Genomic DNA, 27,737 nt, shown 5'->3' on the forward strand with positions numbered 1-27,737 from the left:
GGAGATGGAGACCGTTGTGACGTGAAGAGCTGGGACAGAGTGAGGAATCCTGTTAGATCCATCTGAGTGGAAAACTAAAGGAAGACAAGAATGCATTGTGTCAGTGTTTGGGCAAGCATCAGAAAGAAATGTGATAGAAGTATCTTGAATTTCTATACTGTCCAGAAACCTCCATTCCTATCATCACTATGGAAAAGAGTCTGAAGTTCAAGCACTTTATCCCATTCTGATTTCTTAGTCACATTCTAGCACTGCTGCTCACAGCTCTACAGGGTGTACCCTGAACATCTCTAGGGGACACCATTCAGATAGGTCACTGTCTGGGTTCAACCCCTTGGCCTGCAATAGTATGCATTCCTATTGTCTTGTTTTAAGCCCTGTGTCTTTTCAGGGCTAAGAAAAGATTTCAGTGGCAAATATTCTTGGAGTTGAATTTTAGCTCCTTCAGTTACTGGCTAGAAACCTTTTTGAAGCTTAATTATCTCATCTATAAAATGGTGATGATACTGTCTACCTTATGGATTGCTATGATGATTGAAATAGACTATTGATGTACCAAGGCCTATCAACAGTATTTTCTCCAACTAAAATTAAATGAATGCACCAAGCAAGGAAAAATTATAAACCTTTCTCAGTTCATATTTCCTAGGCCAATATGATCAAATAAACAGTCATGTATTGAACATTCTCTGTGACCAAAGTCTCATGGTCAGTTTTATATGATGACAAGCCTGTAGGACTGTAACCTCTTCTGTTAGAACACTTATCAGTTGGTCATAAAATTACATAAGAAAGGATTTTTGTGATAGGTCAGAACATTCAGGGCATGTCCTTCAAGACTAGCTTCTGCAGTTGCCTAAGGAATTATGCAGATACTAAATGTTTTACAAATTCAGATAAGGAGCCATTCTTTTGGTTGGCATGGTCCAGGGGAAATTCCACAGGCGATGTGGGATTTAAGCTAGCTCTTGAGATGACAGGGGGACAGTCAGAGTGAGTCCTGTAGACATAGCCAAATGGTCTCTAATCTCTGCAATGTTAAGTTTTCCTGTTTTCTCTGAAAACAGATTTCTAAAATTTTCTTCTCTTCTCAAGTGTTCTGGAACTCAGAGCAAGGCACATGGTAAATAGTCCCTGCACATTTTACTTGAGTTTCGTTAAATTCAGCAGCTTTGCATTATTCACGTGTCAGGTGCAAGGTGCTTGCTCTGCAAGTTGCTCCAGAGGTGGGGAGGTGAGCGCGGCCAGGTTGCTGTAGTCCCACTGGGTGCAGTTGATATGCAGATACACAAATGGCTCATTCTGGGGATGCCATCAGTTCCACTGCAGACACACAGAGCACTATTGTTTTTCTCCATTTTCAAAATTAAGGTGCATTTGAAATGTAGAAAAACTTACTGCTTTTATTATTACAATTCTGTGAGTTGTGACAAACACAGTTGTGGAGTCACCACCGTCAAGATATAGAACATTCCCATCACCTCCCCCCACCCCCAAATTTCCCCTGTGCCTCTTGTAGTAATTCCTGCCTCTTACACCCAGCCCCTGGCAACCATTGATTTTTTTTTTTCTCCGTCCCTAGAGTTTTACCTTTTCCAGAATGTTATATAAATGGAAGTATTCTGTATGTAGGTTTTTTGAATTGGCTTCTTTCACATAGCATGATGCATATATTAGTTATCTGCTGCTGTTAAATTATCCCCGAACTTAGAACTTAGTGACTTAAAACAACAAACATTTATTACCTCACTCTCTTAGTTTTCTCTTTCTGTTGTTATAAATTACCACAAATGTTTTGGCTTAAAACAACACATATTCAGGGTGTAGGAGTATATATCCTAATCAGTGTTATATAACATAGCAAAAATATAATAATATTATAAATAAGTCTGCTAATGTGATAGGTCAAAATCATCTTATTTTAATTTTTAATAGAAGTGGTGTTTAACATAAATCTTGTACTGGTTATTTGTAATTTATTTTTGTACATTTTAAAAATGCCTTTGTGTTTCTGTTATACCCTTAGAATGTTTTTAACTTGGCCCCAGTGTTCTTGATGAGTTAAGTCATGGAGAAAGCAGAGTTGGCAAGGCCAACTGTGGGCTATTGCAGTGACCAAATCTAAGGACATCAGAATGAGAAGCATGGAGCAACAGCAATGGCCTTAGCTTGGGTTCCCTGGAGATCGAGCCTGGGGTGGGGTTGTTTGCTCAATTGACTTATTGGGGGAGTGCCCTTAAAAGAAGAGGGAGAGAAACAGGTTATGTTCAGCTGGAAACTAGTTTCAGCCTGACCCCATAGGGAGCTCTGGAGAAGGAATTATACCGTAGAATTTGTTCTCTGTCTTTAGAGAGCACTTGGATGTGGGGCATGACTTGGCAGATGCCCCAATGCCAGGTAGACATCTTTCTTTCTTTTCTAGCCTCTCTCTCCAGTCTTTCTTTCTCTTTCTCTTCCTCCACTTTCTTTCCTTATTTTCTCTCAAATGATGGTCAGAAAAATCTGATTAGCCTGATAGACAGCAAGAATGAGCCAGTGGAGAGGGAGAGATTGAAAAGGCCCGAAATGAGAGGGGATAGTCAATGGATGGCACTCTTGAGAGGTTCTACATCAAAAACTCGTAGTATATTACGTGTCAGATATACCTGAATTAAAGAAAAAAAGGAGGGAGAATGGGAGGAAAACTTAGAGACCAGCTGTCTAATAGCCAGTAAGTGACAGCCTTTGGACTAGTACACTCTTCTATCTATATCACCATTCAGTGCTCTTTCCAGTGTGAAGTGTCACTTAAGGCTGCTCTGGCTAGAAGGCTTGCCCAATTGTCCCTCCCATTGATGACAAGCAGCACTTCCCATTGGTAAACCATTGGAATCTCACCATCCTTACTCTCGAGTGGTGTTTCTCTGGCCCAATGGGATGTTTTGGCGCTAGAGGACAGGATTGCTACTTTCCAGACGTCATCCCCAGCAGCTCAGAGAAGGTGCTGTGTCCATTCGACAGAGTGGTAGGAGCCATTGGAATCTCCAGTTCTTTACATGGAAGACAGCCTTTCCTGTCCTCACTCACCGCTCGCAGACCAGAATGCACCAAAGGAGGAAAAAAAACCCACCCCTGAAAGTGCTGACTAATAACATCAACCTCGGAATCCGAATGATACTATTTTGTTTCCATTCTGTCTTTACATTGTGAACTTTCCTTTTGATATTTTGTAAATATTCATCATCTCAGAGCCTTTTGAGTTGGAATGGCTTTGAGTAAAAAATGAGCAAAATGTGCCATTTGAATAATAAAAACCTCATTAAAGCGAGGCTAAAGGAATTCTTTTTCTTTTGTACAAGCCAATTAAGTGTCTTTAGGATTTAAAAAAAAGTCTAGCACTTTATAGTTTCATATTTCATAAACCTGTCTTTATTTAATGGGGGTGACAAGTTTTAGGTGCAGGGTACAGAGTGTGCTTCTGGTGTTGTGCAGTTAACATTAATGAAAGGTATTAAAGTTTGGTGAAACAGGAGAGGGTTACCCAGGCTCTCCATGGGTTCATGCCTCCAGGCTGAGGTCTTTGGTCAGCAAGTTTCTTTGGTACAGTTTGCATTTTTTTGACAAAATGTGCAGGCAAGGATAAAAGTGTTGTTATCAAGAGGTTCTGATGTCAAAATTCCAAATGCCCAGGCCTGTCTTATAGACAAGGAAGAGCTGAAAAAACAACTTTGAAGACTTTTATTTTCTCTTGTGGATAAAAGGGAAGGGTCTAGAGACAGGAGAAGTAATCATGATTTAATGCGGCAGGTACCTTACAGGACACTGAGGCTTTGCTCATCATGATTCTGTTGTTGAATTTTAAGTTGCTGCGAGTTCATACACAGTTTTGTAGTTCTAGCTCGCTTATAATTATTATTCATCCTTATGAGGAAGGTTTTATATACATTTTTAGTATTTCCCTAAGAAAGAATCTTGGAAACTTGCCTTAGTTTCCTAGAGCAGCTGTAACAAATTACCACAAATTTGGTTATTTAAAACAACAGAAATTTAGCTCAGCACAGTTCTGGAGGCCAGAAGTCCAAAATGAAGGTGTCGGCAGGGTTGGTTCCTACCAGAGGCTCCGAGGGAGAGTCCTGTCAGGGCCTTTCTGCTAGCTCCTGGTGCAGGTGGGCGATGCTGGGCGTTCCTTGGCTTTTAGATGCAACCCTCCGATCTCTGCCTTGGCCTTCACACCTCCCTCTCTGGGTGTCTTCTGCCCTTGTCTTTTGTAAGGACATTTGTCATTGCTTAGTTCCACCTTCATCCAGGATGATCTCATTTCAATATCTGAATTTAATTACATTTGCCAAGACCCTTTTTCCAAAGAAGGCCACACTCACAGGTTCCTCGTGGACCTATCTTTTTTGGGTCCGTCCTTGAGCCTCCTACAGAAGCAGTGGCATCAATGGGGTTAGAAGGGACTGTGGGAATGGCCTGCCCCATGTGTAGGCAAAATGGGGGAGCGTTGTTTGTAGAGAATTCAAAACCAATAATAAAACTGACTAAAGGTTGATGTGCATTTTATTATTATCACTATCATGCAGTAGCAGTTCTAAACATTATCAATGATAAAATATTTTTCCCTCGAGATGTGAACTGCTGCCTCAGCACTGCCCCCCATGCACCCCACTGCTTGGAAACAGGATTACTGGATGAACTAATGTGAATTTCTCTAATTCTCATAATGTATATTTTCAACTTAATGTACAGGATACAGGAATATACTACTCATTAGCTTTATACAAGAAAGAAGATATAAGAATAATATAAACAAATATGTTAATTTAATGGGTAGAAAATATTTAAAATTTTGCTACTGGTAGAGTTCAACATGTTAAATCTTGTAGTGGTTATTTTGTAATCTAGGTTTATAAATTTTAAAAATGTCATGGTCCATATTTCTGTAGGACTCAGAAATTTTTCTCACTGATATGTAAACATTCTTTATACAGTAAAAAGATGGGTCCTTTATAACATTGCACATATTTGTCATCCTTCCTTTTTACTTTCTTCAGATAACAGATTATTTCAGTTTTTAGAAGGATTTTCCTTTATGCTTCCCTTCATCGCATACCAATGTTTGTTCTTTAATAACTCACAACTCTTTGGCTACAGCCTCTTTTATGAGAATGGAACAAAATCAGATTGTTACAAAACGTAATCGTTCTGTGGAAAGTTTCTATGAAAAGAGCATTGAATCTTTAAAAGCACAGTTATAGGAAATCATTTTACTTCCTATATCATATAGGAAATGTCACCTACAAGCCGCTGGCATGGAATCTGAGCTGTATGAGGAAATAGGGCCGCCAGTTTCTGGCCGTCTGTTTGACAGGCAGGATTTAGAAACTGCAGAGACCTCTGTGGTCTGAAACTGGGACAAAATGCTGATCTTTGAACTTCCAATCCAGGGCTCCTAAAAACCCCCACCCTGTTTCTTTTTCTCCTGATTTATTTGTTAGCTTAATGCCTAAACCCTTTTTTTCTATCAAGCATTTATCTGATTTCATTTTTCCTTATTTTAAAGATGCAATGAACTCAGAAAGAAAACAATTTAAGACACTTCGGATTCCACCCACCCCTAGAGACAACCATTGTTAACCCTTTTGAATAGCCTTTAACTGTGTGTGTGACCATACTGTTAATAGTACATGTTTTGTTTTTTAACATGAATGTTTTACAGGGTCAATAGATTCATTTATTTGTTATCACTTTAATGGCTGCATAGTATTCTTGAATATACATATATTTAAATTCATTTCAAGATTTCCCAATTGTATAATTAGTTTAACTCTAATTCGTTGTTTTTATGTTGCAATTACAAACACTGGATATATATTTCTTCATAAAATCCTTATTAGTATCTTAGGATGATTCCCCCAAGTACAGTTTCTATATGAGGATTTAGGGTTTTGAGTCACAGAAAGGTCTTACTTAATGTTTTTAAATATTTTATTATAAAATAAATTACATACAAGAGAAAATATCATAAGAGGCCTACACTTACCTACCCCCAAAGCTCATTTCTAAAATGTATATTTAACCTGGCTTTTAGAAAGAATATATTCAAACAATATTTGCCTGTTGCTTTAGACAGAGCATTTCTACCTTGATATGTTTATTTAGCACCTACTAAATGCTGTTTTTGCAACATATTTTTTCCTTTATTTCTTATATTTACATTAAGGGCTATTTTGAAGAAACTGAGAATTGGAAGAATTAAGAAGCATAGATTCAGTTACGTAGTAGGACCTAGGCTCCAGCCAAGGACCCCTCCCATCCCAGTTTGCCAGTTTGGTCCTGGTTTAATGCTGAAAGTCCTGCATCCCAGGAGCCCCGTTTCCCCAGCAACCTGCACACTTGCCAGCTGAAAGCCCAAGCCCTTCCCAGAAGAACGGTTTAAGATGCGGCTTTCTGGGGTATCCCATTCCAAGTGACTGACACCCTGAAGATCATGAAGAACTGTTTCTTCCTGAGGGAGCACGGGTTATCCTTGATGGTAGAGTGTTTATGTCCACACGACATTGTCTGTTTCATTTTTCAGGTCTCTGCATGTGCTCGTGTGCAATGCAGCGGCTTTTGCCCTACCCTGGAGCCTCACCAAAGATGGCCTGGAGACCACCTTCCAGGTGAATCACCTGGGGCACTTCTACCTCGTCCAGCTGCTTCAGGACGTCTTGTGTCGCTCTGCTCCCGCCCGAGTCGTCGTGGTCTCCTCGGAGTCCCATAGGTGGGTTATACTTCCATGTTCCGTGCTCTTGTCCCTTCCTGCCTTCCTTGCACCAGCTGATACTCTCCCAAGGCTCTTTCTGAAAATAATTTGCATCAGTCCTACTCTAAAAAGTGTGGGTGCACTTGACCCAGCTTACCTAACTTTTTTTTTTATTTTTGTGATTCTGGGATGTTATTTGTGAGTTTTGTCTACAGCTATGCAGATTGTTTTTACAACTCTACTTCAAGCCCCTCATTGATTTTGCTTTGAGATGGAATAATAATTGATTAAATCTGAATGCCTGACCTTTATTGATTTGTCATTCAACAACTTCAACATCGCACCAAGAAGAATGTGCAGTTATTCTAGCAGGAGAAACAACGCAATTAAAGACTGCGAGATGAAATCCAATTGTTTTATAATGAGAAATTAGGGAATTCAATGCAGACATTAGCTATGTAATTGTAGGAAGGGAAATACTGTAGTTAGAACATATTAGAAATCTGGCCATGCCTCTTTTGGTTAAAATTTCAATTAAAACATCAGATGGCACTTCTTTTCTATTACCATTAGGAGAATATTCAATTGACTAAAAAGACATTTGAAAATTTCATCGCATTTTTGGCATATTTGTTTCTAGAGTTGGATAAACAACTATTTGTCTAAAGAGAAGTACGTGGGGAAGATAAAAGACTTGCTGGGTGAGGCTAGATTTAAGACATGATAGGGAGATTTTCCTGGTGTGGTTGGAAGCTTTCACTTTTAGCAAAGTAGCTGGAAAAAAATAATGTGCAAGTGCCCCTTCCCCCCACCCCCTTCTTCTCCATCGTAAGTCCTGAAATGTTTTAGTGACCCGGAATGAAGCTTATTTTTTAAATCGTGCTTCCATAAAATGTAACCCCTGGGACTTGGAAGAGAGAGACCAGCCAAGGGTTAGTCTGAAGCCTTTATCACTCCCAAACACAGGGGCTTAGGGTATAAGTGACATACTGCAGATAGATTTACTTTTACCATTTTAAATTTATGATGGCTGAAATGAAAGGAAAATGCCGGTAATAATCCTCCCCCGTGCTAAAAGACATGAAGCATCTAGTAATTAGGTGGTAACAAAATCTGGACACCCTTATCTTTGCAGATCACACCGGGTTTGGGAAACAAAGTGGAGTGGCCTGGTTGTGGAGGCTACTGTGGGGGCGAGCGCAGGAGAGCGAGCCCCAGAAATAAATCTGCCAGCCCAACCGTTTGCCAGATGCGGAGGGCACCACGGGACATGTTTAAATGAGCTGGTATTTAATGGGGGATTATGTGGAGTTGTCAGCTGCTCTCTTCCCTTTGTAAATCTGTGTCTCAAGTGGTATTCCGTGCGACGTCTTTGTCCTCTCCTGAGCCGCAGTGCCGTTCGTTCCTACCTTGGAGATCTGAGTCTTCGTTTCATTTAGAAGAGGAATTGGAAGGAAGGGCCTCGGTCTCCTGAATTAGATCCATCTGAGTTTACAGACAAGGCCTCCCTGAAATGTGTTATGAGGCTCACTCCTGTCATGGGGCCGGTGCTGGTTTTCTTCTTGCTGATGATCTTTTGCACATATGAAAGGGTGTTATTACAGAACGTCAATTCCCCCGAGAGGGTTTGTTTATTACATTGCCCCTCCTGCCCCCCCCCTGCAACAGAACTGGAGAAGCAGTGTGAATACTGAGTGCGCAGCCCTGGGAAAGTGTTTGCTTACCGCGCAAGCACCCACAGCCCTAAACCATGGTGTAAAACGGAAGTGTTGATATCTAATTACCTCCATAAACCTTGGCGGAATTTCTTCCTTGGAGTCAAGACCCCCTGTTAGGGGAAAGATAAAGTCCTATGTTTGCGGAAAATATTATACCAGACTGCCCCAAGGCAAAATATTTATTAGCCCCCCTGTGTCTTCACTGCGTTTGAGTTACTTATCTGGAGTCTGAGCAAGTGAATTGCGTTTCTGCATACCTAAAATGCATCATATTAAAATGAGGACTTGACTTCCCTGGCTGTGAAAAATGTTCAGATAACAATTAAAATAGAAGGAAAAGAGCAGAGTGCTGGTGGAACAACTCTTCATAGCCACAGCCGTGTTGGGTGCCAAGTTGCTGCACACACACACACACACACACACACACACACACACAGCTTCTGATGCCAATTCAGTCTTATTCTTTGAACGTACTCGCTTTTGTCTACACAGAATCCAGCCTAATTACTTTAGCTTGCTAATTTAAAAATCCTCAGTTAAAAAAAAAAAAAAGGAGCAGTATGTATAGAAATGTAAGCTAGAGGTCCCCTCAAACAACCGATGTTAATGTCCAGAGAGCAAATGTTGACATGTTAGTGTACTGGTAGGAGGATCATTCTATTAAGACACGATTGTTTGGCTTTGTCAGTTTTTCAACTTGAAAATAGAGTAGGCAGCCTTTGAAGAGCTGTTTTATTGCCTCTTGAGCTGAGGGGTGAGTCAGGTCGTTTTCCTCGTTTTTTCAGGAAGCTTGCCCTGGCTCAGAGGAATCAGAAGGCTTGCTCACCCTTCCTGCTTCCTGCAGGATTGTCAATACAAGCTAATCAGACCTTAAAAATGGGTTTGCTGCCCAGAAGATCAGGGGGCCATGTATGGGGGAGTGCTGTGTGCAGAGGGCGGGCCTGATATTTAGCAGCTATGCTTCCTTGAAACCTTTCTTCAACTTAGTTTCATGTAATCTCTCATCATGCTGTGTGTGTGTGTGTCTCTGTGTTTGCCTTGTTCCTAGATTTCTAGATTGGGGGCTATGAATGAATGACTTCTCTCTTTTTAGGAATTTAATCAACTCATTGTGTTCCCTAGTCACGAGTTACTTCTGCATTGTCCTTAAAAACCAAAGCAGGGGACTCATTCTAAACATTAGAAAGTGCCACATGCAAAGTGCCACATTCTTCCTTCTCTCTAATGAAGAAAACAGAGGATCTGAACCTAATGATAAATTTGCCTTTCTAGCAAGGTTCAAAACAGTTTTATTGGAATAAGGGAAACTTGGCCCTTAGTTTGTCCTCTAACTTTGTATTAAGTTCATACTATGTGTTAAGCATTGTGCTAGGCAACATGCAAGGGGCTCACTGTTACCTTCTAAAAATTAACAGTTGAGCACTGGAACCAGGTGAACAAATGCTTCACAATCTGGGGTGGTAAAGACAGAGGCACAATGTGCAGACAAAATGCAAAGATGGCACAGTTTGCTTTGTTACTTATCTTGGGAGGGGTGGGAGGGTTACTGAATACTAATAATATCATAGACCGGGTCCTGGACACTGGATACTTCATGTCCAAGGAAACATGCATTTCAATCTGCTTTACAGTTTTTTCAATCTATCCTCCACTGCGACCTAACAAATCAATGTGACAACTAGCGGTGGAAGAGTTAGTTCAGGAGAGCTTCCTGAAAGAAGTGGCACCTGAGCTGGGTTGGGTCAAACAAACATGCCAAGAAGGTTTTCAGCAATAGGTGACAAAAGAGTGATGAGTGAGAGTGTAGGATGGTTTACCTGTTTCATACCTTTTAGATATTGTTTAAATCCTTGATGCTCTTTTCTACTCAAGTAGGTAGCATGTCCAAGACATGACCTGCATCTGTTGGGTTCTCAACTGAGCAGTCCCTTTTTGTAACAACTCTCTGTAACACCTTATTACAGTGATTTCAACCTTTTTCATCTCACGGAACACACAAACTAATTACTAAAATTCTGCAGCTCCGAAAAATATATTTTTTGCCAATCTAACAAAAAGTAGGTATAATTTTGATTCATTCACACCAGATGGCTGTTGTATTGGCTGTTGTCACATTTTTAGTTGACAGTCTAAGGGAAAAGAGGTCAGTGCCTCTGACTAAATAGCCAGGCACTGCATGTTTTAAAAAGTTTTGTGGCACACCAGTGTGCCCGTTGCAGTACACTGTTTGAAAAATCTCTGCCTTATTACAGTGTTGAAATATAGTTTAGAAGTAATATAACTTCCCTGCATGGATATATTTTAATTCAATATGCTAGTTTACTGTAATATAAAGAAAAAAATAAATGTGATACAAAATAGTGTATGTTTCAACATGCGAACACTTGGGCAGGACTACAGGAAAGGTAAGTGATCAGACACGCATGCCCACACATAGATCACGTGGAGTGGGATAGTCACAAATGCAGACTGTTAATGGGCGTGTGGCATTCCAGGCTCCTTACCACCAGCATTGAGTTAAGCATCTCCCCTCCCCCAATCACAAAATGAGGAAGTGCATTCATTCTTCATTTATATGATTGTTGTACTATACTCTTGGAAATTCAGTGGGTGTTAAAAATGTGCACATATGCAAAACACAGTGAGGCTCTTGGCTCAGATAATTATACACAGGCTTTTCATCTGCATGAATGTCCAGTGCAGCAATCCTCACTGAGCAAGACTCTGCCTGCGTTGCAGGACATCCACCGTCCCCAGCCCCGCCGGCAATCATTATGACAACCAGAACAAGGCTCCCATAAATTTTTAAATTTCCCGCTAAGTTTCACTGCCTTAAACGATTAAGCTCAGAAGTCTGGGCTCTCCCTGTGGTTTGGGGACTTGAAAACAGGCAGCCAACAATTAGCTCCAACATCTTATTGCCACATCAGAGATGGCATTTCCGTCCATCAGCTTGGTGGATGATTTTAGAGCAGTGGTGCCATTTAATACTAGAAATTGGATGTCACTGGCGGATTCCCAGGGAAGGTGTATTTAATTTCCATTAAAACATGCATTTCATCTGCCCCTGTGGTGCTTTTTTGGTCATAGCTCAATTGCTCACATTAAGGAATAAGCAGATGATTCTGTAATTTTGATTTTATCTTTTCTTTTGTTTTCCACAGCAGTTATCTAGGTTACTCTTGCTATGCTTCCTTATTCTGCAGTGCAAATGCCGAGAGTTAATTTAACCACACAAACTAGGTCCTTACCAAAGCTGACACCATTATCTAGAAAATTCCTTTGTTATCCATTTTTTAGAAAGCAGACACTACTTTGTTGTTGCTTTTTCAAAAGGAAGGAAGGAAAGGAAAGGAAAGGAAAGGAAAGGAAAGGAAAGGAAAGGAAAGGAAAGGAAAGGAAAGGAAAGGAAAGGAAAGGAAAAAAAGAAAAACAAACAGCTGGTGTTTAACGACTCCGTCAAACCCAATTATAAAACATCAACTGCTTACTTTCATGTGTGTGTCTCCAGGCCACGGGCGTACTTAAAAACACTACACTCTGCCAGATCTCATTTTGGCTTTGTTTATATTTGTCTTTTTAACGTATAAGACTATTGATGGCACCTCACCAAGGTTGTAACCCCTTTATAATCATTAATTTTTAATCTGAAAAAGAGTCTTGGAGGTAGCAAGACTCATCTATATATTTACTTGGATGCTCAAATGAAAATATACAGGACTCAAGCATTGGCTAAAATAACCCAGGAAAACCCCGTCAAAGGTTAGGAATGTGATATCTTTGCTTCCAAAAGCAGCAGGCCCTTTAAGATGCTTTTTCATTTAATTTAATTATCCTTGAACTTCCTGTTGAAGGTTTTGAAAAATATATGTTAGAGGTTGGCGGGGGGGTGGGAGGGGGGTGTTAAGCATGTTAGGACTGCTCCATTTATGAGTTTGGACCTTTATTAAGTCTTTTTTTTTTTGGATCCAGTTGCTTTATATTGTTAAATCACCATTGTCTATTTTTAAGGGTGACTTTGTTTCAATGTTTGCAAAATTGAGTTTCCAGTAGTCTCTGCGTTGTTTTGCAAATTTCCAATAAAAATAAAAAAAGTTATATAGATGTCAGAGATTGACTGATTCATGTCATAAGTTCCTTTCTTTTTAGATTTACAGATATTAATGATTCCTCGGGAAAACTAGACTTCAGCCGCCTCTCTCCATCAAAAAATGATTACTGGGCCATGCTGGCTTACAACCGGTCCAAACTCTGCAACATTCTCTTCTCCAATGAGCTCCATCGCCGCCTGTCCCCACGAGGGGTCACGGCGAACGCTGTGCATCCTGGAAACATGATGTACTCCTCCCTCCATCGCAACTGGTGGGTGTACACGCTGCTGTTTACCTTGGCCAGGCCTTTCACCAAGTCCATGGTAAGTGAACGGCTTCAGTGTGCCTTTTTGGGACGGGTCCTAGAGAAGCCCAGATGCCAGTTTTCTTCAGCCTCTCGCCTCTGGTAATGATAAGTCTGGCCTTGGTAATCACATCATCAATCCTATTAAAGCCATTGGAAAGGGCTCTTGAACACATCTCAATCAACTGTAGATTACATCTGTTTCTCTGACAGTGTCTCAGAGGGCTGGAGAGAAGATGCAGTTTTTCAATATTGTGTTAGTATGGCTAAAAGTGTTGATGATGATGATTGGTTTTCTTTTGATGTGATTTTTTAAGTTATTATTCAGAAAATGCATTACTTGAAGAATGTGTTTTGTGTTAGGTGGAAAATATGGATTTGTGACTATTGAATTATCAGCTGATGTGATTCCACTGGGGATCTGTATCTGATGTTCTAAGTTCTTTATTGAATGGATGTGAACTTCTGCAGTATACTTCCTTGGCTGGAAGTGCATTTTATTCTTTTCTTCCTCAAAGATGAATCCCTTTGGATGAATTATATTATAGCTGTTAGATTTGGAAATGTTCACAAAAGTAACTATGATGTATTTACATTTATGACGGCCATATAACAACCATATCTGGAAACTTCTTCCATGAGAACATTTCAGTAAGAAGTAACTTGAATGAAGAATGTACATTTTATACAATGTATTTGGTGTAGTATTTTTCGAAACCACAGGTTTTAATTTGGCTATTTAGCATGTTAGCCACTGGCCACATAGGACTATTGAACCCTTGAAAAATGGCTAATATACAAAAGGAATTTAATTTTTAATTTAATTTAATTTTAATCAGTTTAACTTTAAATAGCTGCATGTGCCTAATGGCTGCCTATTGGAGAGCACAGTTCAATAGGTGCCCAGCTCAGTGCCTGCTGTGTGGTAGGTGTGCGGTACTTCTTGCTGTCGTGGTTGTTATTCTTGTTGTTGTGAATATTACCTTGGTTCTCAACAGTAGTTTCCAAAATGTAATTGGTGCTAATGGATACATGGGTCACGGAACGAAAGAACTCTGTAATTTGAGAGTCTGATAGTGGTGATTTGGAGACTTTAATTGGCCAGGCATGAAGCGTACCCAGGTGGAGAGAACTTGGATCTCCAGCCTGTGCATCTGGTCCCTGCAGAAGCAATTGAAGAGTAGACTTTTCATGTCCCTGTCCCAAGTGATTGGGAAGCAGCATCTTTTAAATGTCACAAATGTACTGTTTAAGATCAGCCTATGGATTAGGAAGACTATGAAATATGTAGCTACATTTAGATGCTTAGGAAAATTCTTATAATATCTTTACATATTTAGGTATTTGGTGATATTTCTTAGCCACTGGAGTTCCATATAAATAGACTTAAAAAGAAGTGGAGTGGAAACTCTGGACTCATTTCTCAAACTCACAGCCAGTTGCTTCTCTTTCATAAACATTTAGGACTCTGTAGGAACCAGCATGAGCGTAGACTTGGGATCACTGTATTTCACTGGTAGGATAGACTGGGCTTATTGGAAGTCACAGCATGGTCTGTCCTTCTGTGAGTTGCTTATCATTGCTTTCTTCATGGTAAGACTTTTGTTTTGTGGATGAAGGGTGCACTTCTGCTACTGTAACGCAAACATATTTTTAGAAATAAGCCATGCAGTTGCATTCCCATCCCTGCCCTGTGTAAAAGTTGGATTTCTAATGCTCAGGAAGAAGCTTAGTAAGATGTGATGTCACCGTCTCCAGGCGGCTAGTGTTCTGCCTGTGTACTTTTTCATCTCTTCCGCATTTCACTTCAGAGAAAATGCTTTCCTTTTGACATGAGTGTTGCTGGAGTACATGTTCCATTGTATAAGGTCAAGGACACAAGAAGCACAACCTGGCCTTGTGCTTGGAAGCCCTGCCTTTGCTTCTCCACGATAGCCTGCTCCCTTAAGTATTAAACAGCAGTATTGTAATATCAATGTCCCTTTTTTATTTGCTGTACTTGCTGTGACTATGGTGATTTTAGTTATAGTAATTAGGTCACCCTTCATGGAGTCAGGCTATTTTAAGTGCCTCTTTAAGGAATATTGTTGCAGATCAGTAATTTTACAATTGGATGTTCTTGTGTAACTTTATTAAATGTAATCTGTCTTTTAAATGTTGCCCTTTTACAGTTATACATTTCTAATTGTTGCTGTAAATGCATTATCACTTTGAAATTAATTAATTTTTCCATTTTGGCCGCCTGCAGTATAATAATCACTAATGAGAAACTCATAGGGATTCATTCTCAGCACAGCGACCCCCACTGGTAAAGCCAGGTCTCTGCCAACTCTTCCTCCTCAGATCTGGGGACAAGGCAGGAATATGTACTTGGGAAAACTGGGTTTCCTAGGAAAGAAGTTGTGTGCCCCCTCCCTCCAACTTATGATAAAATGAAAATAGATAAAATGGGAATAGAATATTTTTGGTATTTAAAAATGATGGAGGATTCTTCAACTAGCTGCTTTTGAAACATCTTTAAGGAAACTGAAGTTTGCTGGGAGCTTTTAAATAATGAAGTCACGTCTGTCATGTGTGCATCATATGTTTATTTTCCTTTCTTCATGCAATATTCTGTCTCTTTCTCACATAATTAAAATATTCTAAAATTATAGTTTTCAGCTGGGTGCACGAATATATGTTGTGTGTTAGTAGATATGATATATTCATACATACATATGGCTTTATGGGGCTTATTTCACAAAACCCAACATATTGTATTTTCAAGGATAATTTTGGCCATTTTGATGCCTTTAGATTCCTGGCATACTCGCAAGTAAGACGCAACTTGGCAGGGTAGGCCAGACACCAGGATGCTTTACATATCACCACACAGATCTTCACGTATCTCACAGCCCTTCTGCAATGCTAGTTATTATCCTTATTTGCATGTAAAAGCACAGGGAACTTACCCACCTTGTTCAAGCAAATGGTATTTCACCTTCAGACCCTTCGCCACCTATTCCCAAGTCCCCTGTCTTTGTCAAGCTCCCCGCTGTGCCCCTGCCACGCTTGTCTAGTTGTGCAGTCATGTTTTCTTCTCAACCTGTTTGAAAGAGCCTTCGTGAAAGTAACCCCCCGCCCCTCCATTTTTCCCCACATCAGCTTTCAGTTCTGGTAAACAGCATCTTAGCTGGAGTTCCTAGGGCCCAGCCAGCCCTTTTCGGATCGGTATGTAAATTTGAAGCTGAGCACCATCACGTGCCTCTTAGGGTGTTTTGTGCAACCAAATATTTGTGTTGGCAGGTAACAGTAGAAAGAGTATCATGTGTTAGGGTAGCAAGAGCTTAGCAGATGTTTTAGGGAACTGCATTTGCAAATCATTTTACATTAAAAAATAGCATGAGTTTGTAGAACTTTTGAAACGATTGGGTTACGTTTCCTGTGGCCCTGTAAAGCCAGTCATTGTGCTGAGTTTTAACAGATGTGTAGCTACCCTGCTAATGGATGGGCCTGCAATACCGGTTCTGTTGCAAAGTTATAAATTAAACTAGAAAAAGCACAAGATGTCATTCTTCTAACCTTCGGGAAAGCCAAGCTGGGTAATTCTGCCCTTGAATGACCTGCTGCAGGGTGATTTATAGTTGGACAATTTAAAACATAATGAAGGAGATAATAGATGTTGATTTGTTCTTTAAATTAGTATTTTAGAAAAACACTTCTTCCCCCTTCCCCTTTAAATACCTGCAGCTGACTACACTCTCAATACTATCAAGGGCAACCCCTCCTTGAATCTCTCAGCAATTGGAGTAGAAAGCTGGGGCCTTTTTCTGTTGGGATGAGAAGATATGATTTTCAAAGTAGAAATTTCAGCATATTCTTTAGTAATCTAAATATTTTGAGACTTCCTAGTGAGGGCTGATTCTCTGGCTGCTATGCTCTTGACAGTCCAGATATGTTGGAACACCAGGCTCCTAGGACCCCTCTGTGGTTGGGCCACACTTGAGCTTCCCTGCAGAGACCCATGGAAGGGCCTGGTGGCTGGGCTCCTGTCGTCACCGAGGCCACATCCCCACGGCCTCAAACATTCTTCTTCCTTTCCAGGATTATCATTACCATTGGTTTTATTAGTCATGTCTCAATTCTGTCTGGAGTTTTACAGTTTACAGTGTTCCCTCAATTCAGAGTCCAAGGCATATGGTAGAGAGCAAAATGGTGAATGATTTAGAACTATTAGGCCTGTATGTAAAACTCAGGTTTCCCCTCTTCTTTAGTTGTATCATTTTGAATTTATTCAGCCTCTTGGAGGATCATCTTCTATGTCCATTTACATGTTTTGGAATGTCAGTTATGAGATGCAGTTAAAAGTGGTTGGAATAATGGAGATTTGTTTTTCTCATAGATCCGGGTGTGTGCTTGGCTACTACATAGGCAGCTCCTTTGTGCTTGTCTGGCCTTCTGACTCAGGAAAAGGTCTGCAGACAGGATGGGAGGGATGGGGCCCTTCCTTGCATGCCTCCATCCTTTATCAAGAAAAACGTTCAGTCTCAGAATTATCCTCCCTAGAAGACCCTCTCAGCTCCCACTGGCCAGGATTGAGTCGCTTGTCCATCCAAGGTGCAGAGGAAGCTGGGAAAATGCCTTCCGGGCATTTTGTGTCTCTAGTGTGGGAGGTGAGGTTTGATGGCAGGGTAGAAGGTGGAATAAGGACTTTCGAACAGGCGCTATTGAATAGGTGTGCATATAGTTTTGTCACTGTCAAGTGGGAAGGCTGTCTCCTTCATAGGGTCATGGTGAAAGCAAGTGAGGATTGAACAGAAGGCACCTGGCTATAGCTGGCCCCTTCCTCTCATCCAGTGCTATCTCCAGCCACTTTCAGCCTCATTTTCCTTCGGGGCATCGCAGCACAGTGTCCTGTAGTCCAGAGCACTCCTTTCCTCCACTCTTAGTTACTTTCTACTCACCTTTCAAAACTCAATCCAAACGTCATACCTGAAGGAAGCATTAGGTAAAGACCCTGCCTGATATGCTTTCATACCATCCAGTACCTGTAATCCTAGCTGGCACCAAAAGCACTCCATACGCACGTGCTGAATAAATGAATGAAGGGCCCCCAGAATTTCCCCTTCATAGCATTTAACACAAGTAATTTAGAAAAGTAATTTCTGCAGTTTTGGGTTTAATGTCTGTCTCCCACTCTCCTGAAAGTGCGATTTTTGCCTTCACACTACTATATCCTGGTCCATAAAGTAAACAGTAAATATTTGTAAATGAAAAAATGAAAGATGATTAGGTGCTTAATGAGTGACAGTCATTAATATATTCCTTATCATTAGTCTGTCTGGCATGCAGAGGTTTATAGTGCAATGTGCAGATAAAGAAATGGATAAGGCTAGGGTACCTGCCTAGAGTCACACAGCTAAGTACATGGGAGAGCCGGGACCAGACCCAAGGGTCCCCCAGACTCCTGGTCAAGTGACACATGAGGGATCTACCCAGAGGTGTGTGTAAGGAAGGAAAATATGTAAGGAGAGAACAACATGGCATAGGAAAAGATAGGATAAGCGTTAGAGCTGGGCAGCTCTTGGATCAAACCCCAGCTCCATTCCACGCTAACTCTTAGGCACACCATTACCTGATTATGATTCTTGTGTAACGTTGGGATGTTACACCTACCTCATAGGCTTGTCTTGACACTTGAAAAAGATCATGAATGTGTCATCTAGAATGTACTAGATGCTCAATAGACATTAACTGGTACTGTTATTACTGGCTTATGTTGAGAATTAAAGATCATGAATATATAATAATCAGGACATGTTAGATGCTCAGTAAACATTTCTTATTATTGTGATCATCATTATTTTTTCAGACAAGAAAGGGCTTGCTTATCTTCTCATTGATTATAGATGTCTGTTCTCCTAGTGATGGGTCTGTATCTGTCACAGAAGGTCTCTTTCTCCCTATGAACTTTAAGCATAAAAACGCCATGTACTAGTCTAAGTGAGCACCAAGGCAACATTCAGAATGGAAACTAGAATTAATGGGCTTCCATAGTGCATAACCTAAGTCCTTCTGGCTGCTTGTCTAAAGCGGCCGACAGTACACCTTAGCTTTGAGGGAGATTAACCCTTTTTTGTTAAAAACAAAGAGAAGGAAAATGTCTGGCTTTGTGAGGCCATCGCAGCTCATCACTGTATTTATTTTCTCTGCCTTGCTTCTTACTGTTTTAAGTCTGGTTAGGCCTTTGTTCCCAAATGAGCACTCACAAGGGGAAAAAAAGTGACTCTCTGGCCTTAATTGTGGTGACAAATTATTTAATGAACATTTAACCAAGATTTGAAATTCCCCTAGTTTTGTCTTCCTCGTTTCCTTTTCTACTTTGTCCCCACTGGCATGTCAGTAATGCATTACCTCTTTTTAGCTCTGTTTCTGGCTCTTTTTATTACTTTTAAGTTGGTGGTGCCTTCTTTGATCCTCCCCCGTTCAGTTTCCCCTTCTCCAGTTTCATACTTCTTTCCAGTGAGTTTTGGCCGCAGCACAGCCAAGACCCTGGAGGCCAGCGTGATCCGACAGATGCCAGGGGTTCGTGTGGCCCCGTGATGATGTTTCTGAAACATTTCTCCTGTGAACCTTGATTCTTGTATAACTCACTGGGCACGTTGATTTTTCCTCGTGAGGTGGAAGGTAATGTTTTTCTAGCAGCAATAAAGAGAACTTGACTCTGGTATTTTGATTTAGAAACCAAAATCCACACCTTCCCTCCCCTTCTTATTACACTAAGATTAAGAAATACTTTGAAAATCTGCGGAGGATGGGTTCTCACATTACATGAGAACCTACTAAGTGCCAGGCTCCATGCCTGTGGGCCTGCATCTTTATATCTTGTCTCATGTAATGAAATTTTAGAGTTTGCTGTCAATACACAATGGTGTGTTGCTGAGCAAGTCACCTACTCTCACTGGGCCTTAGTTTTCTTATCTGTAAAATGAGTCCATTAACCAAGATTAATTGTCCCATAGCTTTGGATTTTACAGAACAGTATAATTCTGAAGGAAGTTAAAAAGGGAGACTAATGCAGGTTCCCACTTTTTATTCTGAAAATTCTGGTTAAAGAACACACCCACCAACATCGCTCTTCTCCACCGTTTTACAAAAGAATAGGTATTTTAATGCCAAAAGCTATGCAGAACGTGATTGTGGGGCACAAAGCAACCCTTGCCAAAGAATGCATTCAGCTTCAGGAATAAGTTGCTGCTATTGTCCTGTGTAAAACGCTGGCTTTACACTTGGGGATACCTGGCTGGCGTAGAAGATTCCAAAGGTACTGTTTCAGCTCCAGAACTCTTCTGAGAATCTTTTGGATCCAGGATCCAAACTTTCAGTAAAGCTATGTGCACCTCAGTGAGTTCAGTAGGGAGCCTGAGGTGAGACCATCTGGGCACTGCAGACCCCTCTGGGCCCTCCTAGTGGACTGAAGGGAAATGCAGTGACGCAGCTTTGAATCAGGGCATACACTGACCTCATGCATAGGATTTTTTACCCCCATAAGCCCCTATTTTAGCGTGTGCCTTTTTATAAATATGACAGCCCCATCTATTTCTCTCTCTGTCTCTGTGGGTCGGAACCCACCAGACATGGCTTACCCGGGCTCTATGCTTTGGGCTTGACTCACAGGTTGCAACCAGAGTGTTAGCCAGGCTTCAGGCCGCTCAAGGCTCCGCTGGAGAGGGGTCGCCTCCAAGCTTGCGTGCTCGTGGGCAGCGCTCAGTTCCTGTGGCTTTAGTGCAGTGAGGACTTGGGCTCCTCTCTGGCTGCTAGCTGGAGGCCCCTCCCGGTTCCTGGCCACAGAGGCCCCTGCAGCATGGCAGTTTACTTGTATCAAAGTGTGGAAGCCAAGAAGGAAACGGAGCCTACCAGCAGGACAGAAGTCGCAGTCCTGTGTAACTTCACCACAGCGGTGACATCTCATGCCCTTTGCCCATTCTGTTTGTTAGAAGCAAGTCCATGGGTCTGACTTAATCGTGGGGAGAGGATTTATTTCACAGTGGCGTGAATGCTGGGAGCCAGGAAGCGTATGGGCCCATCTTAGAGGCTGCCTGTCGCTCTTTACAAGTTCAGTTTGGGGTTTCTCTTTTTATTTCTGGTCTTTTTTATGTGCTGGTTGGTAAGTTGTATGGTGGCAGATTTACTGATAGGCTGTGATATTCCCTGGCCTTAAGCCATGGTGTTCATTATTGACACATTTATTTTTGCCTTGCTAGTTTCTTATTTACATTCTTTCTGTATTCTCATTCTTCCCTTTTCTGGGAAAAGAGTTACCAGATACACATATTTTGTTTTTTATATATTTATGTCTTTCTGCCTCATGATGGGAAATAAGATTTAGTCCTTTAATAAGAAAGTTTATGAAAAGAATAAAGAAATGTGTGGGTTATGTTTCCTAAAGTCAAGTATTTGTTTTCATGCTGCTTTAGTAGTAGAGGTTAATCAATGGTCTAAATTTTCTTTCTAAAGAAGCATGGATAGCCAACTTTTGATTTGAGTCTCAAAAATTGATCAGAGATAAAACCTGGATTTTTTTTTAAGTCATGAAAGTAGATAAGGCTCACTGATCATTTTAAAGCCCATGTAGAATATTATTCCAGACTATATATAGTCTTTAGGATTTGGTTGTTGTTAGTTTGAGTTTGTTTTATTAAGTAGGAATTTAAGGATAGGGGGCTATTTTGCAGTTTTTAGAAAATATTCTAGAGATCAATTCGGAATGCTGAAGTTTGGTTTTCATGTTATAAAGCAACTCCTGTTAAACTTATAATAAGTAAAGTATCTTACTTAGTAACATTCTAATTTCTCCTATGAAATATCAAGCTCTTTTACTGAGCTGGGGCTTTTTGCTTCTGCGTATTCCGCTTTGCGTAGAATCTGGATCACCTGAAACATTTCATCCTTGAATTTCATATGATGGGGTCTCTTTAATCATTTACATTCTGCAAAAAGAAAGTGAAATATTCTTTAAGAAGCCAAAGTAATCCACGGGAATGTATGGTGTTTGTTCAGCTGGATATCTTATTTATTTGAAGTACTGAGAGAAATCTCTTCTGACTGCTCAAAAAAGGGAAGAATAAACAATAAGACTGTCCAAGTAATCTGAGCTAGAAAGTCCCTCCTTTCACAGAAACATTATAAAAAGTATATTCACTAGGTCCAAAAAAAATACTGTATATCTACTACTGAGACCTGCATAATGTTTTCTTAGTATTCTCACTCTTTAAAAGAAAAAAGAAAAAAAAAAACAAAAACTAAAAACTAAAAATCTTGGAACTTTAACATTTTAAAAAATATTTTAATATGCCTAGGCAGGTGAGTGCAGCCAGTCTGTTTCTCCTCCTCGGAGCGGAGCATTTCTTGTTGGCTTTTGTGCGTGCTCTGTGCCGTTTGGCTCCTTGCTGGTTCTCCGTGACCATAAAAGACCAAGTAATGAAATTAGCGTGGGTGAGACCTTGGCATTATCCCTGAACACATGTCCTATAAAGGAGGCATTAAGACATTTAAAAGAGAAGAATATATATTTCAAAAGGATTAGATTCTGGAGTATACCCTGTCTGGAAAATAACATACACTGCTTCTCTCTCTGTTCTCTCTGTTCCCCCCATTAGGAATGAGCTGGCCTATTTCTTATGGAAGGAGGGACTTTTCTTTGCTGTGGTTTGTTTTCCCCTTAAACTTGAGGCTGTTTATTACATCTCCCAGTGCCACTTTCTCTCATTGCCAGGCTCAAGGCTCTGTTGGATTCATATTTTTAAAAAGTTAAAATTAAAAATTAAGCTTATCTTTGCCAAAGTCCACCCATTTATTCACACGCCCGCACGTTTCTCTTTAATGGAAAGATCCGACATGCATTGGAAGCAGTGTGGGAGATTCACTGTGAGTTTACCCCGAGTATGTGTATGTTCTGTAGATCCAGAGGACAAAGACAGCTAGTCACAACAAAAACAACAGCTCACATTTATGAGGTCTCACCTGTGTGCCAAGTAAGCCCTGTTCTAGGTACCTCTCGTGTGTTGGCTCATTTATTTCCCACAGTCCACTACCAGTAGTATGAGGTGGGTAGGAGCTGAGAAGAGCAAGCTGACTTGTTTGGTTGAAGATGAATGCATTGTGATGTAGCAGGGAGCCTATACGTGGGCTTTGAAGCTGAAGAAGCCAGGCTCCAAATCCCAGCCTTTCCTTCCAGTGACCCCCATAATCATGAGCAAGTCACACTATTGGGCCTTGAGCTTTCTTTTCCTTTATGAAATGGAGAAAAATAGTTCCGAAACATCTTTGGGTTGTTGAAGGAGTAAGGCACAGCTCAACCCGAGGGCGATAGTCGTCGTCGTCGGCAGCCGTCCGTCTAGAGAGACGATGGTGTAGCTTCTTAAGAGTCTATCTGCACCGCCGAGAATGGCTGTGCAGTCCGACTCGGGAGTGACACGATATCTGTCTCCTCCCGTGTTGAATCGACATCTTGCGATGACGCTGGAGTGTCCTCTCCAGTGAAGCTGAAGCTACAGAGCTTGGGCAGGGTGATATGGAGGGTCTGCTGTTGCCCATGCAGCAGACCCCCCCCCCCCCCCCTTCGCAGCTGAAGGGTCCAAGGGAAAGACGGAGTCAATACAGCTTGGCTTCAGGTGCGCCGCAGGAGTTGCCGGTGTTGACTACAACGTCAAACCGCCTTAGGGACTCCGGCTCCGGATTTTCTGTCGGGGTTTACTCCCTTAGCCTTTCCCCTGAAGAGGTATGCCGCAAGGCAGCGGAGGTTTTTTGGAGTCAGAGTTTTCCTTCTCTGATGTGCCCTGACTGGAAGATCGAACCAGCGACACTTAGCTCGCAGGCCGACGCTCAATCCACTGAGCCAAACCAGCGATAGTAGACACTCAAGAAATACTAGTTTTCTTTGTATCCTACCAGTCAATGTAACCTTCCCTGGAAATGGACTTATTTCTAAGGATATAGAGTGAGCTTTTGTCAAGAATGTTGTCTATTCCATGACCCCAAAGCATATGAAGTTATGTTACTGCATGTGAGAAATACCCTTCAACTCTCAACTCCAAGCAAGAGCCCCGAGGGATTACCATAATACTTTCTACTTGATAATGAAATTATAACATATTGTTGGAGCGCCTCATCCAGTTTTATGCTTTTTCAAATTATTAATGCTACCAGTTAGCATATCAATTTCCTCCAATTTTTAGCAACTGTGATACATTTAGCTCATCTTGTTCTACACTTGATCTTTCTTTAACTCACCTTAGATCCCTTTTTTGGAGTCCAGTCAGCTGTGGATTAATAAAGTAACTTAGGTTGAAGTATAAGCATATCCCCCAGAATCTCTTAATCATACTCCACCCAAAGCAACTTTATCTTACTCTATACTTCTGGACATATTTCTGTATTGTTCATGCTCAGCAGAAGAGATTATTCTACGTAAAACTTTCTGAAAAAAGTGGGTATATTATTAAAACCACTTGGTCTTCAGAAATTTAGAAAGCTTTCACCCTTTTTTAACATTTTTTCATATGATTTACATAATGCTAGTTATTGCCTGCTATCAAGCAGTATGCTAGCATCCCAGGTGGTATATCTTTTAATAAGATATGTATGTGTTTTCTGTATGTGTAAACATGTAATCACAATCCTTCAAGGATCTAATTAATACATTTATTCCTTTTTTGGTCTTATTCTATTTCTGGACTATTCTCTTTTTTTTAATTTCCACTATTGTTTTCTGGTGAGCTATTTATATCTTAAATATATCTTTGTGAAAACTTTATTTAGTATTCACTTCATTTTAGTTGGTTTATAAAGACAACAGAAGCTAGAATAGGAATGCACATGGACACTTACTGACAATGAGGACTTAATAAATGGGTTTTTTCTTTGTTTGATTGTTACATCATGTACATAGGCATGTGCATTTAGAAACTCTGTTTGGGGAAAGGGAGAGATAAAACCAGTTATTTCAGCCTGCTATTTTGATCTTGAGGCTTTTAAAAAAACTTTGTGTTTATGAATAAAACATTTTAATCATAACTGTATCAACACTGATCAATTTTTTTTTCATGGAAGTCTAATACAGGGTGAATTCCATTAAATCAATTAAATGCCTTGATTAACATATATGGCCAATTAATTTATGACAAAGGAGCCAAGAATATACAATGGGGAAAGGACAGTGTCTTCAATAAGTGGTGTTGGGAAAACTGGACAGCCACATGCAAAAGCGTGAAACTCGACACTCTCCTATACCACACACAAAAAGTATTAACTCAGATGGATTAAAGAGTTGAACATAGGACCTGAAACCATAAACTCCTAGCAGAAAACTTAGGCGGTAAGCTCCTTGACATAAGCCTAGCAATGATTTTTTCTTTTTAATTTGACACCAAAATCCACAAAAGGAAAAAAAATATATGATACTACATCATACTAAAATGCTTCTGCATAGCAAAGGAAGTCCATCAACAAAATGAAAAGACAACTTATTGAGTGGGAGGAAATATTTGCAAATCATGTATCTATCTGATAAGGAGCTATACCTAAAATATATAAAGAATTCATACAACTCAATAGCCAAAAAAAAAAAAAAAATCTGGTTAAAAAATGGGTAAGACTACATATGGGATATATGCATGTGTGGATGGATTTGTTGATATTCCCTTATAGGCATGCATGTTTAAACAAACAAAGGAAACTATCTGATATTTGTTGTATTTGGTGTTTAATGAAATATGCTGTCTTTTTAAAAAAGAAGTGGCATTAAATTCTTGCCTAAAGAATATCTGATAGAGGTACTATAGGACTGTATTTTAACATAAAGTATTTTTTCTTTTGATGTGTGCATTATCTCCATTAAAAAATCACTAGAATTTTGAACCTGCAGTGTCTTGGAAACATCTTGATATGTCTTTCTGTTGATCACATTTAACAGATGATGTAAGACAGATTTGAAGAAGAAAATGTTTAGACTAACCACATGTGTGCTTACATAATATGTATAAAAATTATCATGTCTATTCATTATTTAAATAGCTGTGGCCTTTTAGTGAACACCAATATTAACAAAGCATGTTAACATGATTTAAAATATGTAATGAAATTTGTAATGCCATCTGATGATGGAACTATCAAATTGGTGCTCACAGCGTTGACTGACCACCCTTCGAAAGAGCTGCTTGTGTTTGCGAACAGGGAGGATGCGCATCCCCTTATGGGTTGGCAGCATTTCTGCAAGCACTGCCTTAGCCGATGCCCCTGCAAGGATGGCTTCCTTAGTGCTGGGATGGCATTCACTGTGTGTGCATTCTACGATTTTCATATGTTGTGCACGTAGGGGAGTTGGCACATGTTGAGACTGGCTGGTAGCGTTCTCTCTGATTATGGTGTCTGTCCCCATTTTTGTTGGCTTAGTTACTGTTCTCATTAAAGGCCTTTCCAGGGCCTTCCACCTATCTCAGATAACAACCTTCCAAGGCAGGATTATCCGGGGTAGCAAAAGCTTTCCTGCAAATGTATCATTTCACCCCTATGAATGAATGAAACAGAGAACGTTTTCCTTCAGGCCAGATTTGCTACTTGTCTTGGTTCTTTCATGGTAATGACTAATTTCAGGTCTTGGATCCCAGAGCTTCACTGAGCATATGTTGCTTCATGACTGATGTTTGTCCTGAGCGAGTGAAAGTGAATTCCACCAACGTTAGTGAATAGAAATACAAAAACTCTTTCTCTTGTTTTTAATTCACAATCTTCCCTCTAAATGCTAAGCTTTGGGGGGGGAAATCTTAATAGCCTATCTTAGAGGACTTTCTGATGTTATAACATTCATGCGGATCACAGAAGGCACATATACACAGCACATGAAGTCAGCAGCTTTTACCACACTCAGGAACTTCCTTGACTGTCCATGCTGGAGATCACGTTCCCTTGTTTTTAGATGAGAAAAATGAGGAATCCCCCAGAGATAAAGGGCACACAGCTTGATCTGGTTGTGTGTGGTCTACAGACTCTGTTTCAGTATTTATCCCACTGTCCCCTTGCCAATGAATTGTTTTGTTTCATTGGTATAGCATTGTTTGACTTAAATGTTAACTTATTTTCTATGTAGCATATGTGATCCTTTTAAATTATATTCTTATGCAGCATTTGAAAAATAAACACAGAAATTAACCTAACTTTTTAGCATTAATAATAGGCAAGATCATCTGATATTTAAAATGTACAGTATGTGTATATTTATACATATGTAAGTATAAATGTGTGTGTGTGTGTGTATATAAACCCTGTGAGTACAGGTGGTTGCCAATAGGTGGAGCAATGTTTTATCTCCATGTGGATTAGGGGTGGAATTAACCTCTAGGCCATCTGGGGGGGAAAAGCAATGGAATGATTAGTACATCCTTACTGGGCCTGGGGAGGGAAAAAAATCTTCCTTTCCAACAGTTTCCATTCCGTGTGTCACGTTGGTATTTAATTTACTTCACTTACACAACTATTTGAAGTTTTCCCAGGTTAGTTGCTTCTATTAATGATAACCTAGAGGGATAAATATTAGTAAACTAATGGATTACAGTATCTAAACAGAGGCCAGCAGATCACTTTGAAAGAGCTGACTCACGAGCGCTTTGTGCGGCAGAGTGAACGGAGGCTCCCTTTAGCGGTCTCCCGTGGCTACAGCTTGTTATAACCTTAGGGGTTATGGAGGCCAAACCTATTAGTTTAGAGATTTAGAAACTAAACAGAAATGTTAAGATACTCTTCAGGTTTACATCAAAAGAGAGTGTTTACACTACATTCTGAGACTTTCACCTGTTGGACGTTTTAAATGAAATGGGCATCTCCAGTATTTTGAGTGAATGCTATTTCTTGTATAACTGGGA

At 40.3% G+C, this 27,737-nt stretch overlaps 1 protein-coding gene across 1 annotated transcript in view; it reads left to right on the forward strand.

Annotated features, from left to right (window-relative positions):
• Nucleotides 1–27,737, forward strand: part of WWOX (WW domain containing oxidoreductase) — a 907,032-nt gene that overhangs the window by 258,530 nt on the left and 620,765 nt on the right. Inside the window, exons 7-8 of the mRNA XM_090260500.1 lie at nucleotides 6,560–6,745; nucleotides 12,595–12,859. Coding sequence (XP_090116626.1) covers nucleotides 6,560–6,745; nucleotides 12,595–12,859 — 451 coding nt within the window. The remainder of the gene's footprint in view (nucleotides 1–6,559; nucleotides 6,746–12,594; nucleotides 12,860–27,737) is intronic.

Source organism: Furipterus horrens, unplaced genomic scaffold (genome assembly GCF_987537825.1).
Source record: "Furipterus horrens unplaced genomic scaffold, mFurHor1.1.pri manual_scaffold_13, whole genome shotgun sequence".
NCBI lineage: Eukaryota > Metazoa > Chordata > Mammalia > Chiroptera > Furipteridae > Furipterus > Furipterus horrens.